Source organism: Bos mutus, chromosome 10, assembly GCF_027580195.1.
Source record: "Bos mutus isolate GX-2022 chromosome 10, NWIPB_WYAK_1.1, whole genome shotgun sequence".
Lineage (NCBI taxonomy): Eukaryota > Metazoa > Chordata > Mammalia > Artiodactyla > Bovidae > Bos > Bos mutus.
The window spans coordinates 96,743,899-96,757,250 of record NC_091626.1 but is presented as its reverse complement, the minus strand read 5'-3'; the positions used below and the strand labels follow the sequence as shown (position 1 = coordinate 96,757,250).

Below are 13,352 nucleotides of genomic sequence, written 5' to 3'. Positions count from 1 at the left end.
GGGTCCAGACGGGCTGTGGCCAGGCCAGGCCTCCCTCGCTTAGAGGGGCCTCTGTGGTGAGAGGGGCGTTGATCTGGCCTTAGCCCCTGCAAGCAGCAGGGAACGGGAGCTGGGGAGGCAGACAGGCTCCTGGCGCCTGGCTTCACGTTGAGATGTTCTAGTCTGATAGCTCCTGCCTGGGGACATCTCAGGTTCACAGCGAGGCGGTTGTTGGCGGTGCACCCGTGTGCCTGAAAGGGCCTGGAGTCCTGCTCCTGCTGCAGAGGCAGCTTCGGGGCGAAGCGCTGGGCAGCACCGCCGGGCCCTGGTGTGACTTCGCCCCGTATGCCCCCAACACCTTGCCTCTGGGGACCCTTGGGGTTCTGCTGGGAGGTGGGCACAGCATGCCCGGCTTTTAGGGGAGGACCCTGGGCTGCACGGCGCTCTGTGAGATGACAAGCAGTGTAGCCTGCTGGTGAGGGTGCAGGCTTGGGAGCTGAATGACCAGGGTTTGACTCCTGCCTCACTAGCTGTGGACCTTGGGGAGGTTATTTTACTTCTCAGTGCCTCAGCTTCCTCCTCTCAAATGGGGATATACGCTCGCCTAATAGGGTTGTTGTGAAGATGAGATGAGCTAACGCACACAAGCGTGTCAGAGTGCCCGGGTTCCTTAGTGATGCTCAGTACACATGGACTCTTGTCATCACCATCGCCATCATTGCTTCCCTGGAGACTGAGACGGGATCAGAGCCTCGCTCTATACTCAGGACTCTGGCTGGAGGCAGTTATCTTCTCAGAACCATGACAGGGATGGGGAAGGCTGGGAAACTGACCCTGAAACTTACCCACCAGGATGGGCAAGGGCTAGCCCTGAATCCTGCCCCGAGGTCCTGAGGACCTTAGGCATGGGCGGGCTGATGCTGGGTCAAGCCTGGAGGACAGTGATGGGCTATGGCTGTGCAAACAGATCTGGTGGGGCTCGGGTCAGGCAGGGTGTGGGGCAGGACTTTGGATTTGGGTTTGGGGTCAGGATCTCAGAGGTCTCGACTGCACCAGCCTGGTTTGGCTGGAGGGACGGGGGCCTCAGCCAGTACTGGTGACTCAGCCAGTACCAGCTCCCAAGAGTCATTCTTGACCTGGCCTGAAAATTGGTGGCCAGCACAGAGCCTTGGAGAATAACACAAAGGTGGACCCCTGGGCTGAGAGGCGGGACCCATCAGATAGTTGGTGAGGAGGGGAGGTAGACTCCCTGCCCCATCGGTACTGGCCTGGGGGCTTGGGGGATGGGTATTGGTGACCTCAGCTGCAAGGAGCTAGGACGGCAGAGGCAGTAGAAATGAGGCTCCAGTGTGGTGTCCGGTGCTGGGCTGGAAGTTGGGGGAGACGTCCTGACCAGGTTCGTCTGGCTACAACACCGCTTGGGCTGAGCTTCTCCCCCGGGAAGGTTCCTAGTGCTGCTGGAGGCTGCTGTGCTAGACCCTCCCTCCCGGACCCTCCCCACAGCCCCTTCCGATCGCTGGCAGCCCGGATGCCTGCTGCCGCCCCAGGCCCCCCGCCCCACTCAGGCTGCCTCTTTCTGTTCAGGACTCAGAGATCCGCAACCACGCGGCCAACTACCTCCCCCAGATCAGCCAGCTCCTCAACCGTGTGCCACGCCAGATGCTGCTCATCTTCAAGACCAACGACCTGCTGCGGGGCATCGAGGCCGCCCTGGGCACCCGCGCCAGCGCCAGCTCTTTCCTCAACATGTCGCGATGCTGCATCAAAGCACTGGCCGCGTGAGTGTGGGCTCCGGCCTCCCCCTGCCACCCCACCCCAGCTCCCTGATCCACCCCAGGGGTCTGCACGCCTCCCCTTTCTCCTCCAGCCCCCAGGGCCCGGCCTGAGCTCCCCAGTCTCCAGCTCTCCCTGCAGGAAGTTAGGGGCAGAAACCAGCTCCAGGGAACTGGCTGACACTTGGGGGCTATGTTTAAGGTGGTCCAAGAGAGCCACCTCTGCTGGTTAAAATTGTGGGTTCTGGGACCTCAGCTTCCTGGGCAAGCTTTCCTCGTGACACTTACGCTCAATAAAGTCTGCAGCATTTTCTGATAGTCTCAGTCCCACCCGAGAGTCCCCAGACTTGGGATCAGTATGCCCTGGCTCATATCTCATCCGTGCCTGGTCCTGTGACTGTGTCCCCAGCACCCGCCAGGCAGTGAGGCCAGTGTTCTTTTCCCTGTGAGTGTGGCTGTGACTCAGGAAACGTGTCACTAGCCGGCTCTCTCAGGATCTCAGGTCTTTTCAGATGCCTCAGCATCCTGGAGGTGTTGATGAGGAAGGGAAGGGTGCTTCCCCAGGGAGGCAGTAGTAGAGGAATGGGGATCCCAGGCTCTTCTACTGGATGGTAGCATATACATGGGAAGGCCCATGCTCTGGCTGAGTGTTCACACCCAAGAGGGGAGGCCTGGCCTGGTCAGCTTCAAGCCATCCTTCCATCCTAGGCAGCAAGTGGGTCATTCTGGTAAACAGGTGACGGCAGTGTTGACCACATGCATCATGCACCCGCTATCAAATACTGAGTTACAGCAAAATACACTGCCTAGGGAAGGGCTGAACACGATTCATTCTTCCTCTGAGGTTCCGGAAACGAAGTCTTGGGAGGTCTCTGGCAGCTCAGTGGTTAGGACTCGGTGCTTTCACTGCTGGGGCCTAGATTCAGTCCCTGGTTGGGGAACTAAGGTCCTGCAAGCTGTGTGGTATGGCTAAAAAAAAAAAGCAAACTAAAGTCTTGAGTAGGTGATCCTCATAAACACCAGTTTCCATCATGTCCTTTTGTTGGTGCAGAAGGCCTTGAGTTGGGTAGAATCCATCATGGCCCCAGCCTCCCAGGACCACCTTGACTAGGTTTCCAGGTGATTCGTAGCCTCAGAAAATTAGGGAGAGCTCTTTCATTTGAGTCTGGGGGATTCTGACTTGATGAATATAAACTCTACTTTTGGAAAAAGAGAAACTTTGGAACATGATACCCAGCGGGTCCTCCAGGCCTTTGATGAGGTGTGCAACATCTGCTTTTACTTACCCCACTTACCTGGAAAACGCCTGTAGACCAGCTGAGTTCCTCTGGTCCCAGATTGGGCAGTGGTCTGATCGCGTGACCAGGAGCCGTTGTCTCCTGGGGGAGGCGGAGTGGTGACTTGGCAGAACCACCACCTTCCGTTTTTCCAAGTGACGCTGCTCGTCTCAACTCTGCGTCTCTTCTCTCTTCCTTTGCGCCCCTCCTGTAGGCACAAGAAGCAGAAGACCCGTTCACTCTTCAGAAGGGCCCGGATCTCTCTGAGGGAGGCTGTCAGCTTATGGAAGATCAACCTTCAGGAGCTCGTTCTGCACCTGAAGGGGCTGAGGCTCACTGGCTGGGTCTGGGCTCTGCTCTGCTGGCTGCTGCCTGCTTCACACTGAGTGGACGTGCTGCCCCCTGCCCGGCGGTGGCCCCTGCCGCGGCTGAGGGGTCTCTTCACCCCTCATTCTTCCGTTGTGTCTCCACCCGCCTGCCCCGTTTCTGCCCCGTGGAGCCTCGCGATCCCTGTCATGCTCCGCCTCTGGAAGTCCTCTCCTGTGAAGCCTGTGTCTCAGGGCCTCAGGCCACGTCCTGGGAGGGTTTCCAGCCGTTCCCAGGGGGAAGGCACCACGGTCTGCTTTCCCGCTCTCCGTCTGTGCCTTTGGGTTGGATACCTGCCCCACCTGCTTCTGTTCACCTTTCTTGTGGTCAAGATGGACTACTTAGCCCACCGAGGGCACATCTAACTCGCCAGATGTTTGGTTTTGCTGCAGAGGGGCTTGGTCCCTGAACTGCTGGAGAAGAGTTTTCTTTCTTTGAGCCATCCCTCCCTGGAGGTGCCAACCTTCCTGGGGTGGCTTGGCCCCCGAGCCAGGTTCTGTTGCAGCTGTGAGTTCACAGCTGTCATGGTGACCCCTTTGGTGACTTTATGTACTGTGATTCAATAAAAACCACTTCGGGGCTTCAGGGCAAGAGCGTGGTCAGCAGGCCATTTATTCCAGGTTGGGAGTGAGTCCACTCAGGCCACGAGGTAGGAGTCGCCGCGGATGCCACGTGCCATTGTGATCTGCTTGACTTCTTGTCCCCGAAATCCTTCCAGCCTTCCACTGTGCGTCCACTTTCTGATTCTTGTATATTTCTCTTCCTTTCTAAGACAGATCTTGGTTGCCACTGTTAGGAAGCTGAAGGCCAAGAACTCAGAGGCTCAGCAGAAACCTCTGACGTTGCTTCCCCTGGATTCTCCCCTCATCCCCTATGACCCGGGACCTCCCTTGTTCTGTTGATTGGCTCCTGACTTAGCCCTCAGATTCATCATTCGATATCCCCATTCCTGAGACTGTTGTCTAAACCTCAGTCATGTGGCTGGGCTTGTGCTCTGAAACCTGCTGGTGACCTGCCAGATGCTGCTTTTACCTTGCTGCCAGCCTGCCCCCTGCCCATCTTCTGTGTCCGTAGTCTCCAGGTCCCTATGACCCCAGATGCAGCAGGTCCCAGCTCTCACTGAGCACCCTGGCTCACGGTAATTGTGTCTGAATCTCTCTGATCTTACTTCACCTCATTCATGAGGGTAGAGAAAAAAAAATCCTAAATTTGAATCTCATTTTCTGTTCTCTTTATTCATAATACAACAAGCAGATTTTTCACTGACCAGAGATGGTTTGCCATCCCTTTGAATTAATTGTTCTTAGTGACCAGTTGGATGCACCCAGGGACCTGAGAGAATAATCTGCAAGATCTGCTATGAATCATGAGGATGCATGCTGCATATTATATTTTATGGTGTCTTTTATAGCCACTGAAGTAAATATAAATGTCCTTTTTGTTCAAGGTAATGGTTACTTGCTTTTCACTTTTGGTTTAATGGTTGGCTTCCTGCTGCCTTGGGATCTAAAACATCAGCATGTTGCCAGAACAGTTATCCAGAGAGCTGAGAGGCCGAGACAGTTTGGGGTACAGGGCAGTTTGAAAATAGAGGGCTTGATGTGTGAGTGCCTGCCACATGTGAGAGAATATGCTGGACCCTTTGTAAGTAAGTTGCGTCATTGATTTGTCTCATCAACTCTATGAGGGTGAAGGGTCATTAGCCTCATCTTATGGAGGTGGGAACTGAGGCTCAGAGAGATTTAGTCATTTGCTTGAAGTCGCACAGTTGCTGAATGAGGGTCCCTGCTTTGCTGTTTATTCCACAATGCTGGCCGTGTGAATTACGCCTGCTCCTTGGGCTGTCATATGCGCCTGAATAGTGACTCTAACACTGACTTCAGAGGAAGTTGGATTTCAGTGGACTGGGCGCAGTGGGTGGGTAAAGGAGACCAAAAGCCCTGGAAAAGTCAGACTGAGTCCTGCATGTTCCTCAGGCCTAAGATAGGGTGGCCTTGCACCCCTGTGCTGCTGCAGTGCGATTCTGATGTAGACGACCTGGAGTGAGTGCAGCCTCTCTTCCCTTAAGGACGCAGTTTTCCCGTGAGCCTGCTCTCACTTCAGATACTCACTGCAGGCTTGGGGTCCCAGCCCATGTGTACTTTTGACCAGCTGACTACAAATTTGGGGGTTTCTACCACCTGCTACCCCCCAGACTTGATAATTTGCTAGAATGACTTACAGAGCTCAGGAAGGCACTACACTTGAGATCAGGCAAATGAAGAGACACTCAGGGTGAGGTCTGGGGGTCCTGTGTGTTGAGCTTCTGGGTTCTTGCCATGGAAGGACCCTCTTGGCACAGAGATGCATCACTGAGCTTCAGTGTCCACAGTTTTTATCAGGGTTTCGTTGTATTAGCACAATTTATTGAATCATTAGCCAGATGACTGAATAAAATCTCCAGACCCTCTTCCCTCCACCCCGCCCCCCCCCCCCATTACTAAGAAAGTCCAAGGATTGGGACTTCCCTGGCGGTCCAGTGGCTAAGATTCCAGGCTCTCGGGGGCCTGGGTTCGTTTCCTGGTTAGGGAACTGGATCCACAACTAAAGATCCACATGTTGCAACTAAGACCCAGTGCAGCCAAATGAAGAGAGAAAGAAGGTCCAGGGATTGAGAGGTCATCTTCCAGGAGCAACCAAGGGACAAAGACCAGACAGGTTCTTCATCATATAAGTATACCTCTGGTGTCATCTCGTCCTGTGTACTTGGCCTGAGGTGCATCTTTATCAGCTGACTGCTGGCCTGTAATTTCTCCTCCTCCGGGTGGAGCCGTGTCTGGAAGGAGAGCTCTAGGAGCTCCCATCATCTCTGTTCTGCAGTTCAGAGAGCACCCATGTGAGCTCTTATGCCAGATCTCTGCCCTGCTCCCTTCTCTGTCCTGCAGAACTTGCCATATGTTGATTGGGGTTTGGTGCTTCGAGTAAAATCCTGTGACTTTCTTCCCCCAGCAGTAGCGATGTGTCAGGAAGTCAGCATCAGCTTACTTCGAAGGGTGCTTTTTCTTTTAATCCTTGGATCCTAGGCCTATGTAGGTGTTGGCTTCTCTGATTTGGGCAAGATGGCTATAGTTCCGCTCCCCTCTTCTCGTCCCCAGTGAGGAGAATTCCAGCTCAGTGGCCCGTTTGGCCTCTCAAATATGTGCCCAGCTCATAGGAAGTGCAGATGTCCTGGTTTATAGTTCAGTTCAGTTGCTTAGTTGTGTTCGACTCTGTGCGACCCCATGGACTACAGCACGCCAGGCCTCCCTGTCCATCACCAGCTCCCAGAGCTTACTCAAACTCATGTCCATCAAGTCAGTGATGCCATCCAACCATCTCCTCCTCTGCTGTCCCCTTCTCCTCCCGCCTTCAACCTTTCCCAGCATCAGGGTCTTTTCTAGTGAGTCAGTTCTTCACATCAGGTTGCCAAAGTATTGGAGTTTCAGCTTCAGCATCAGTCCATCCAATGAACATTCATGACTGATTTCCTTTAGGATGGACTGGTTGGATCTCCTTGCAGTCCAAGGGACTCTCAAGAGTCTTCTCCAACACCACAGTTCAAAAGCATCAATTCTTTGGCCCTCAGCTTTCTTTATAGTCCAACTCTCACATCCATACATGACCACTGGAAAAATCATAGCCTTGACTAGACAGACCTTTGTTGGCAAAGTAATGTCTCTATTTGCAGTAGGTGCTCAATAAGCATGCGAAAGTTAGACTCTCAGGTTACTTCGCTATTTTCAGGGATGTTGAAACCTGTGTATTTATAAAAAAAAGTCTCACATGCCACTCTCTTTCCCCTGGGAAGGCTGCCTTGTTTGATTGTCAGGTTAATTTCTGCAGTGTTCCAAGCCCACTGCCAGGACTGGGGATGGTCACTCTCAGGATAATTGGCTTAGAGACCACTGCTCCCCCTGCCCCCCAGAGCTGTAAGGCTATGAGGTTGCTGACTTCTAGTGACATCTCAGAAAATGAAGGTGGCTTCAGGAGACACAGATCCTCAGGGACAGTGCTTGGGAGGTTTGGAACTACCCTCCGTGTAAACAGACCGTAAATCAAGACAGTCATGAAGATCCACCTCTTAAACGCCAGAGGACGGATAAAGACTTAAGAAAAAGCACAAATTGCTTCAGTCCCTTAATTGGCAATATTACCTCCATCTCCCCACTAGACGTTTGTGATAGTGAGCTATCAGTTTTATGATTTCTAATATTTTAGCATTCAGTTACTTTAGTATTGAACCCTTTTGTTTTACACTAGCTGGCTTTCTTGGTGGCTCAGCTGGTAAAGAATCTGCCTGCAGTGCAGGAGACCTAGGTTCGATCCCTGGGTTGGGAAGATCCCCTGGAGATGGGAATGGCAATCCACTCCAGTATTCTTGCCTAGGGAATCCCATGGGCAGAGGTGCCTGGCAGCCTACAGTCCATGGGGTCACAAAGAGTCAGACACGACTGAGTGACTAACACACTCTGTGTAAGCAGAGGTGAGAAGGAGGGGATGGGGCCTTGCCCAGGGACACCTGGGGCTTCAGTGATCTTAGGATGTGGTCTGGCAGAGCTCAGGTCTGAGTCAGGAACTGGTGTCTGCTGAGATCTGAGTTGACAGGGTGAGCAAAGTCGCAGAGAGTTCCTGGAAGCCTGGCCTGCTGGTTTGCCAGGCTGAGTTGGGTGGGGGTGGACGGCGGGGGGCTGTATTTAATGAGAGACCTTGAATGCCAAGTGATCTGGTGCCACTGTGGTTTGCAACTGGCCAAGGGGGACTGGGGAGGCCCCATCTCCTAAGCCTGGGAGGTGAAAGTGTTCATCGCTCAGTCGTGTCTGACTCCTTTCGCCTTGGTGGACTGTAGTCCACCAGGCCCCTGTGTTCATGGGATTCTCCAGGCAGGAATACTGGAGTGGGTTGCCATTCCCTTCTCCAGGGGATTTTCCCAATCCAGGGATCCAACCCAGGTCTCCTGCATCACAGGCAGATTGTTTACATCTGAGCCACCAGGGAAGCCCCTCCTAAGCCTTATATCTGCAAACTTTCATAAAAACTCATTTGTTCAGAAAGCCTCTGCACTCACCTCCTTCCCTCCCTGCCTGTATCCTTCCTTCCTGTGAAGTGGAGCCTATTCCAAAGCTGCTCTCTGCTTTTCCAAAGGGAGGGCAAGGTCAGCTCTCAGCAGAGGAAATATTAACCCTTGGGCTGTGCTGTCTGTTCTGCAGCCAGGGCCGCCCAGCCTGGTTTGCTTGACTTCTCCGAGGGTGGCCTCAGCCAGCTCCCTTCTTGGCCAGGTCACTGTGCCCCTGGCCAGCCCTGCTGGGGACAGAAAACATTCTTTTCTACCCAGTTATGCTTTTGGCTTGATTGACTCTTTAGCAAAGAGCCTCCAATGTTTCTTCCTGATTTTTCTCATTCCCATGTATAAAGGGAAGGCCATGCTGGTGAAGTGGTGAGGTGATGGGTACCAATAACCCTGTGATCCCCAACATTTCAGCTCCCACTTCCTCATCCCTTCTCCCTGAGCAGTGCTTTTCAAACTTCTCTGTTTAAATCAATAACCGGGGCTCATGTTGAAACACAGATTCTGCTCCTGTGGGTCTGCGTGGCGCCTGAGATTCTGCATTTCTAACCAGCTCCCAGGCTGTGCTGACGCTGTGCATCTGAGGACCATGCTTTGAGCCGCCAGGTTCTGATCAGCGGTTCTGAAGGTGTGGTCCCGGGACTGGCAGCATCAGTGTAACCAGGGAGCTGTTTAGACAGGCAAATCTCAGACCCCACTCCGGATGTGTCAAAGCAGAGACTCTGGGGCGGGACCCAGCAGTCTGTTCTACTAAACCCTCCAGGGAGTTCTGACACACACGCTCACGGCTGAAGTCTCTGGTCTGTGGTTCTTAGCTCAACCTGCACATCCGGATCACGGGGAGAGTGCTGAATGCCCAAGATCCTGATTAAATTGCTTTGAATGAGGGTCGGGCATTTGAAACAGTTTTCTAAAAGCCTTTTTATTTTGAAATAACTTTAGGTTTACAGTAGAGTTGTAAAGATAGTACCCAGAAGGTCCCCATGTAGCCTTCACCTAGCTCTTGCTAATGTTAATACCTTACATAACCACAGTACCTTTATTAACACTCCGCATTAACCTTAGCACAATACCATCAACTGAACTATTCTGATCTCGCTCAAGTCCTCTCCATGTCCCAGGATCCAGTCTAGGATGAGGTTTACATTCAGTAGTCACATCTCCTTAGTCCCTGCTCTGGGATACTTCCTTAAATGTCCCATGTTTTTCATAACCATGACACTTTGGAAGAGCAGTGGTCGGATAATTTTTTAAATTAATTAATTTATTTTAATTGGAGGCTAATTACTTTACAATATTGTAGTGGTTCCTGCCATGCATTGACATGAATCACCCACAGGTGTACATGTGTCCCCCATCCTGAACCCCCCTCCCACCTCCCTCCCCATCCCATCCCTCAGGGTCATCCCAGTGCACCAGCCCTGATCACCCTGTCTCATGCATCGAACCTGGACTGGTGATCTATTTCATACATGGTAATATGCATGATTCAATGCTATTCTGTCAAATCATCCCACCCTCGCCTTCTCCTGCAGAGTCCAAAAGTCTGTTCTTTATATCTGTGTCTCTTTGGCTGTCTCGCATATGGGGTCATCGTTACCATCTTTCTAAATTCCATATATATGCGTTAACATACTGTGTTGGTGTTTTTCTTTCTGACTTGTAGATTGTCTCTCAAGTTTAGCTGGACATTTTCTTGTGATGAGAATGGGGTTATGGGTTTGAGGAAGAAAATCACAAAGGAGGAGCACCCCCTCATCATGCCACATCTGGAAAACATAACATCACCAGGGGAGATGTGCTGGCTTTGTTCTTTAAACCTCTGCGGCCAGGGTAGGGAGGCTGCATTAGGCTATACCTTCCAGGTGTCTTCTGGAGAAAGAAAAAGATTGCAACTTATGAAAGTCTCCACAGGTGGGTGTTAGCCAGAGCCTCTTTAAGACTAAGGAGGGGGGGTCCTGACTGTTTCCAAATTAAAAGGCTCCCAGGAACCCGCCTCCCCCCCGCCAAATATGCAGATACACCAACACAAGGTAAGAGAAATGGCTGGGTACTTTGAATTTTACCACATGGTAGCTCTGTAAGCGGACACACAAATGTAGTGACAAATGGATGTAACATCAGAAACAGGACACCGAGCCCCTCCCTGGAAAGACAGGCCTGGCCCTAGTGATTTCGTTTCAAGTGCGTTTGCAGTTCTAGAAATGGAAGTCACTACGGTAGGCTGGCAAGAAGCCCTCTGGTCAGTCACCACTGAGTGGTGTCCTCTGCATCAGCCTGGCCTGGCAGCCACCTCCCAGTGCCCTGTGGGGAAGACAAGAGTCTCTCGAAGGGTAGTGGCCGACTGTGTCAAGTCCACAACTGACTGCCCGAGCCACGAACGATGGAAGCGATGGTGACCTTCTCTAGGTGAGTAATGACAGACAGGGAAGGCTGGAGAGTGGCGTGCCAGCAGCGTGGCTTGCCTCCCTCCAAGGTAACACTGGGTGGGACATGAAGTCCTTCCAGGCTGATGAATTGGGTCAGGGGCTCCGGCTATGCCCTGCCTGCTCAGGGTTTCCAGGTCTGTGTGTAGGTGGTGGATCTCCTTCCCTGGTCCCTGGGTGCTTGCTCCCTTTCATGCCAAATATAAGTATATTCACATCAGAGTATCTACAAGCATCTGTTGACAGTGGCTGCTGCCATCACAGAGGTTATGCCCTCCAGCTCAAGAGCCTGGACTCTGCAGCTGGCCTGAGTTCAGATTCTGTTCTGTGGGATCTTGGACAAGTAACACAACTTTTCTGGGCTTCAGTTCCTAGATTTGAATAGTGCGGATAATAATACATAACTCCATGGGGTCATTGAGAGGATGAAGTTAGGTAATATATTCAGTGTACTGGCAGAAGTGCTTAGGGAAGAGAAGCCATATTAAGTGCTCAATAAATGTGATTTGTTCTTATGATCAGCCCCAGTGGCAGACCCTGTTCTCAACCCCTTTTCTCAACCTTGCCCTCTACTTGAGAGGCTGAAAGAGCGAGGTCTTGGTTTCCCAGCTTCTGCAGCACGTGACATGGCCAGTGAAGAGGAATCTTTTGGAGGGATTTTGGGAAATTTTTTTCTTTAGATATTGATAAGGGTATAGTTTGTTAGTATTGCCCCTTTCTTTTCATTCCAGCAGGGGAGACTGGTGTGTGGTTTTGATGTCTGGAACTTTAGCAGCAATTCTGTGGTCTTGAGATGGTAAGCAGAACGTGATGTTTTATTTGGGCATGTAGTCTCCTCTGCTGGATGCTGGGTAGTGCCCCTTTCAGGCACATGGCGATCTTATGAAGGCTAGGGACCACTCTTATCCCCTTTATACAGGTAAGTAAATGGAGGCACAGAAGGTTTAGGTTGCTTGCTGGAGGCACACAAGCAGTGACCGATATAACCAGGCTTTGAGCTGAGGTAATCTGTAGCCAGAGCTTGGGTTCTCAGCTCCTGCCTTTCCATTTTTCTCTGCTGAGGTGGCTGCATCCATCGAGCCTGCTAGAGGTTGGGCCCATCCTGCCTTCCTGCAGCCTCCTCAGTCTGGAGCTAGTGAGCTTCTGCATAGGTGGGCTTCCGTGCTTCCTGCAATGGGTGCAGCTGGGCAGTGGCACCCCAGGAGGAGTCATTTCTCTGCAGAGGGTGGGCCTGTGTGGCCCAGAGCTCACTCAGCCAGTGAGGTGTCGCAGCAGGCCTCTTAGGCAACTCTGGGTTCTGGGATGAACCCCCTTCTAGGGAAATCCCTTGAAGGGCAGTTGACATTGATGGAGTTCAATTTTGCCCTGGAGTAAGTAGAAATATGGGCTTCCCAGGTCGCTCAGTGGTAAAGAACCTGCATGCCCATGCAGGAGATGTGGGTTCAATCCCTAGGTTGGGAAGGTCCCCTGGAGGAAGGCATGGCAACTCACTCCAGTATTCTTGCCCAGAGAATCTCATGGACAGAGGAGCCTGGTGGGCTTCAGTCCATGGAGTCGCAAAGAGTAGGATACAACTTAGCAACTAAGCACACTCACACAAACAAGTAGGAACATTGAGGAAGTTCTGCCTTTGTCACTTCTTCCTCTCCCCCTCCCTCACCCCCAGGTGTGCAGGGAAGAGTGATAAGACTGCCAGGGAATTGAGGAAAGAACCCGTAAACATTCTGGATGTTATGAGTTTGTTATAAAGGAATTCTGACTTATAACAGTTTATGTTCATAATAATCAGATGGCACGATGTATCCAGAGTAGGATCTGGTCTCTTTCATACCTTTGTCCTGGACCATATTCTCCGGACAGGGGCAAGTGTTGCCTCCACTGGGCCGGGCAGCTGGAGGTCAGGCCCATCATCCTAATTCTGTTATCACTGGGCAGGTTGCTTTGGTCTCTGAGCCTCTGCTTCCCCTGCTGTGAAATGGGGTGGTTTTCCACAGGTTACACTTCCTGGAGGGCTGTGATGGATGTGAATAGAGAGTGCCAGTGAAAGTGATGGGAAAAGCAACACTAAGAAACGAACAAATAACACAGAGTGTAAGTGAACAGTTTATCCAGTATTCCTTGCAGCTTTAACAGAACTCCCTTCTCCTACAGTGACACCCATTTCTGCAAGCATGCAATCTAGAATCTCCCATAAGCCTTGGGAGTAGACAGATGGCCATCTCTCTGGCCACAGACATTAATTCCAGTATGGATTCATGACTCCAAGAGCATTCCTGTGACTTTCAGCTAATACTATGAAGTATGACTATCTCTCTACAGGTTGCTAAGCTCCAGTGACTATCTTGTGTGTCTCTCTTTTGAACTTCAGGCTTCCCTGACAGCTCAGTTGGTAAAGAATCCGCCTGCAATGCAGTAGATGCTGGGTCAGGAAGATCCGCTGGAGAAGGGA

At 51.8% G+C, this 13,352-nt stretch overlaps 1 protein-coding gene across 6 annotated transcripts in view; it reads left to right on the top strand.

The window, feature by feature from the left end:
- ADCK1 (aarF domain containing kinase 1) overlaps positions 1–4,853 on the top strand; it is a 138,278-nt gene extending 133,425 nt beyond the window's left edge. For 2 of the 6 annotated variants that reach the window (XM_070378438.1, XM_070378437.1), the window contains 2 exons: positions 1,564–1,757; positions 3,243–4,852. In XM_070378438.1, the coding sequence (XP_070234539.1) occupies positions 1,564–1,757; positions 3,243–3,414 (366 nt within the window). In that variant the 3' untranslated portion in view covers positions 3,415–4,852. Of the gene's footprint in view, positions 1–1,563; positions 1,758–3,242 lie in introns of all 6 variants that reach the window. The other 4 variants (XM_070378441.1, XM_070378442.1, XM_070378439.1 and 1 more) reach the window with 4 other exon arrangements.
- Positions 4,854–13,352: the final 8,499 nt, after the last annotated feature.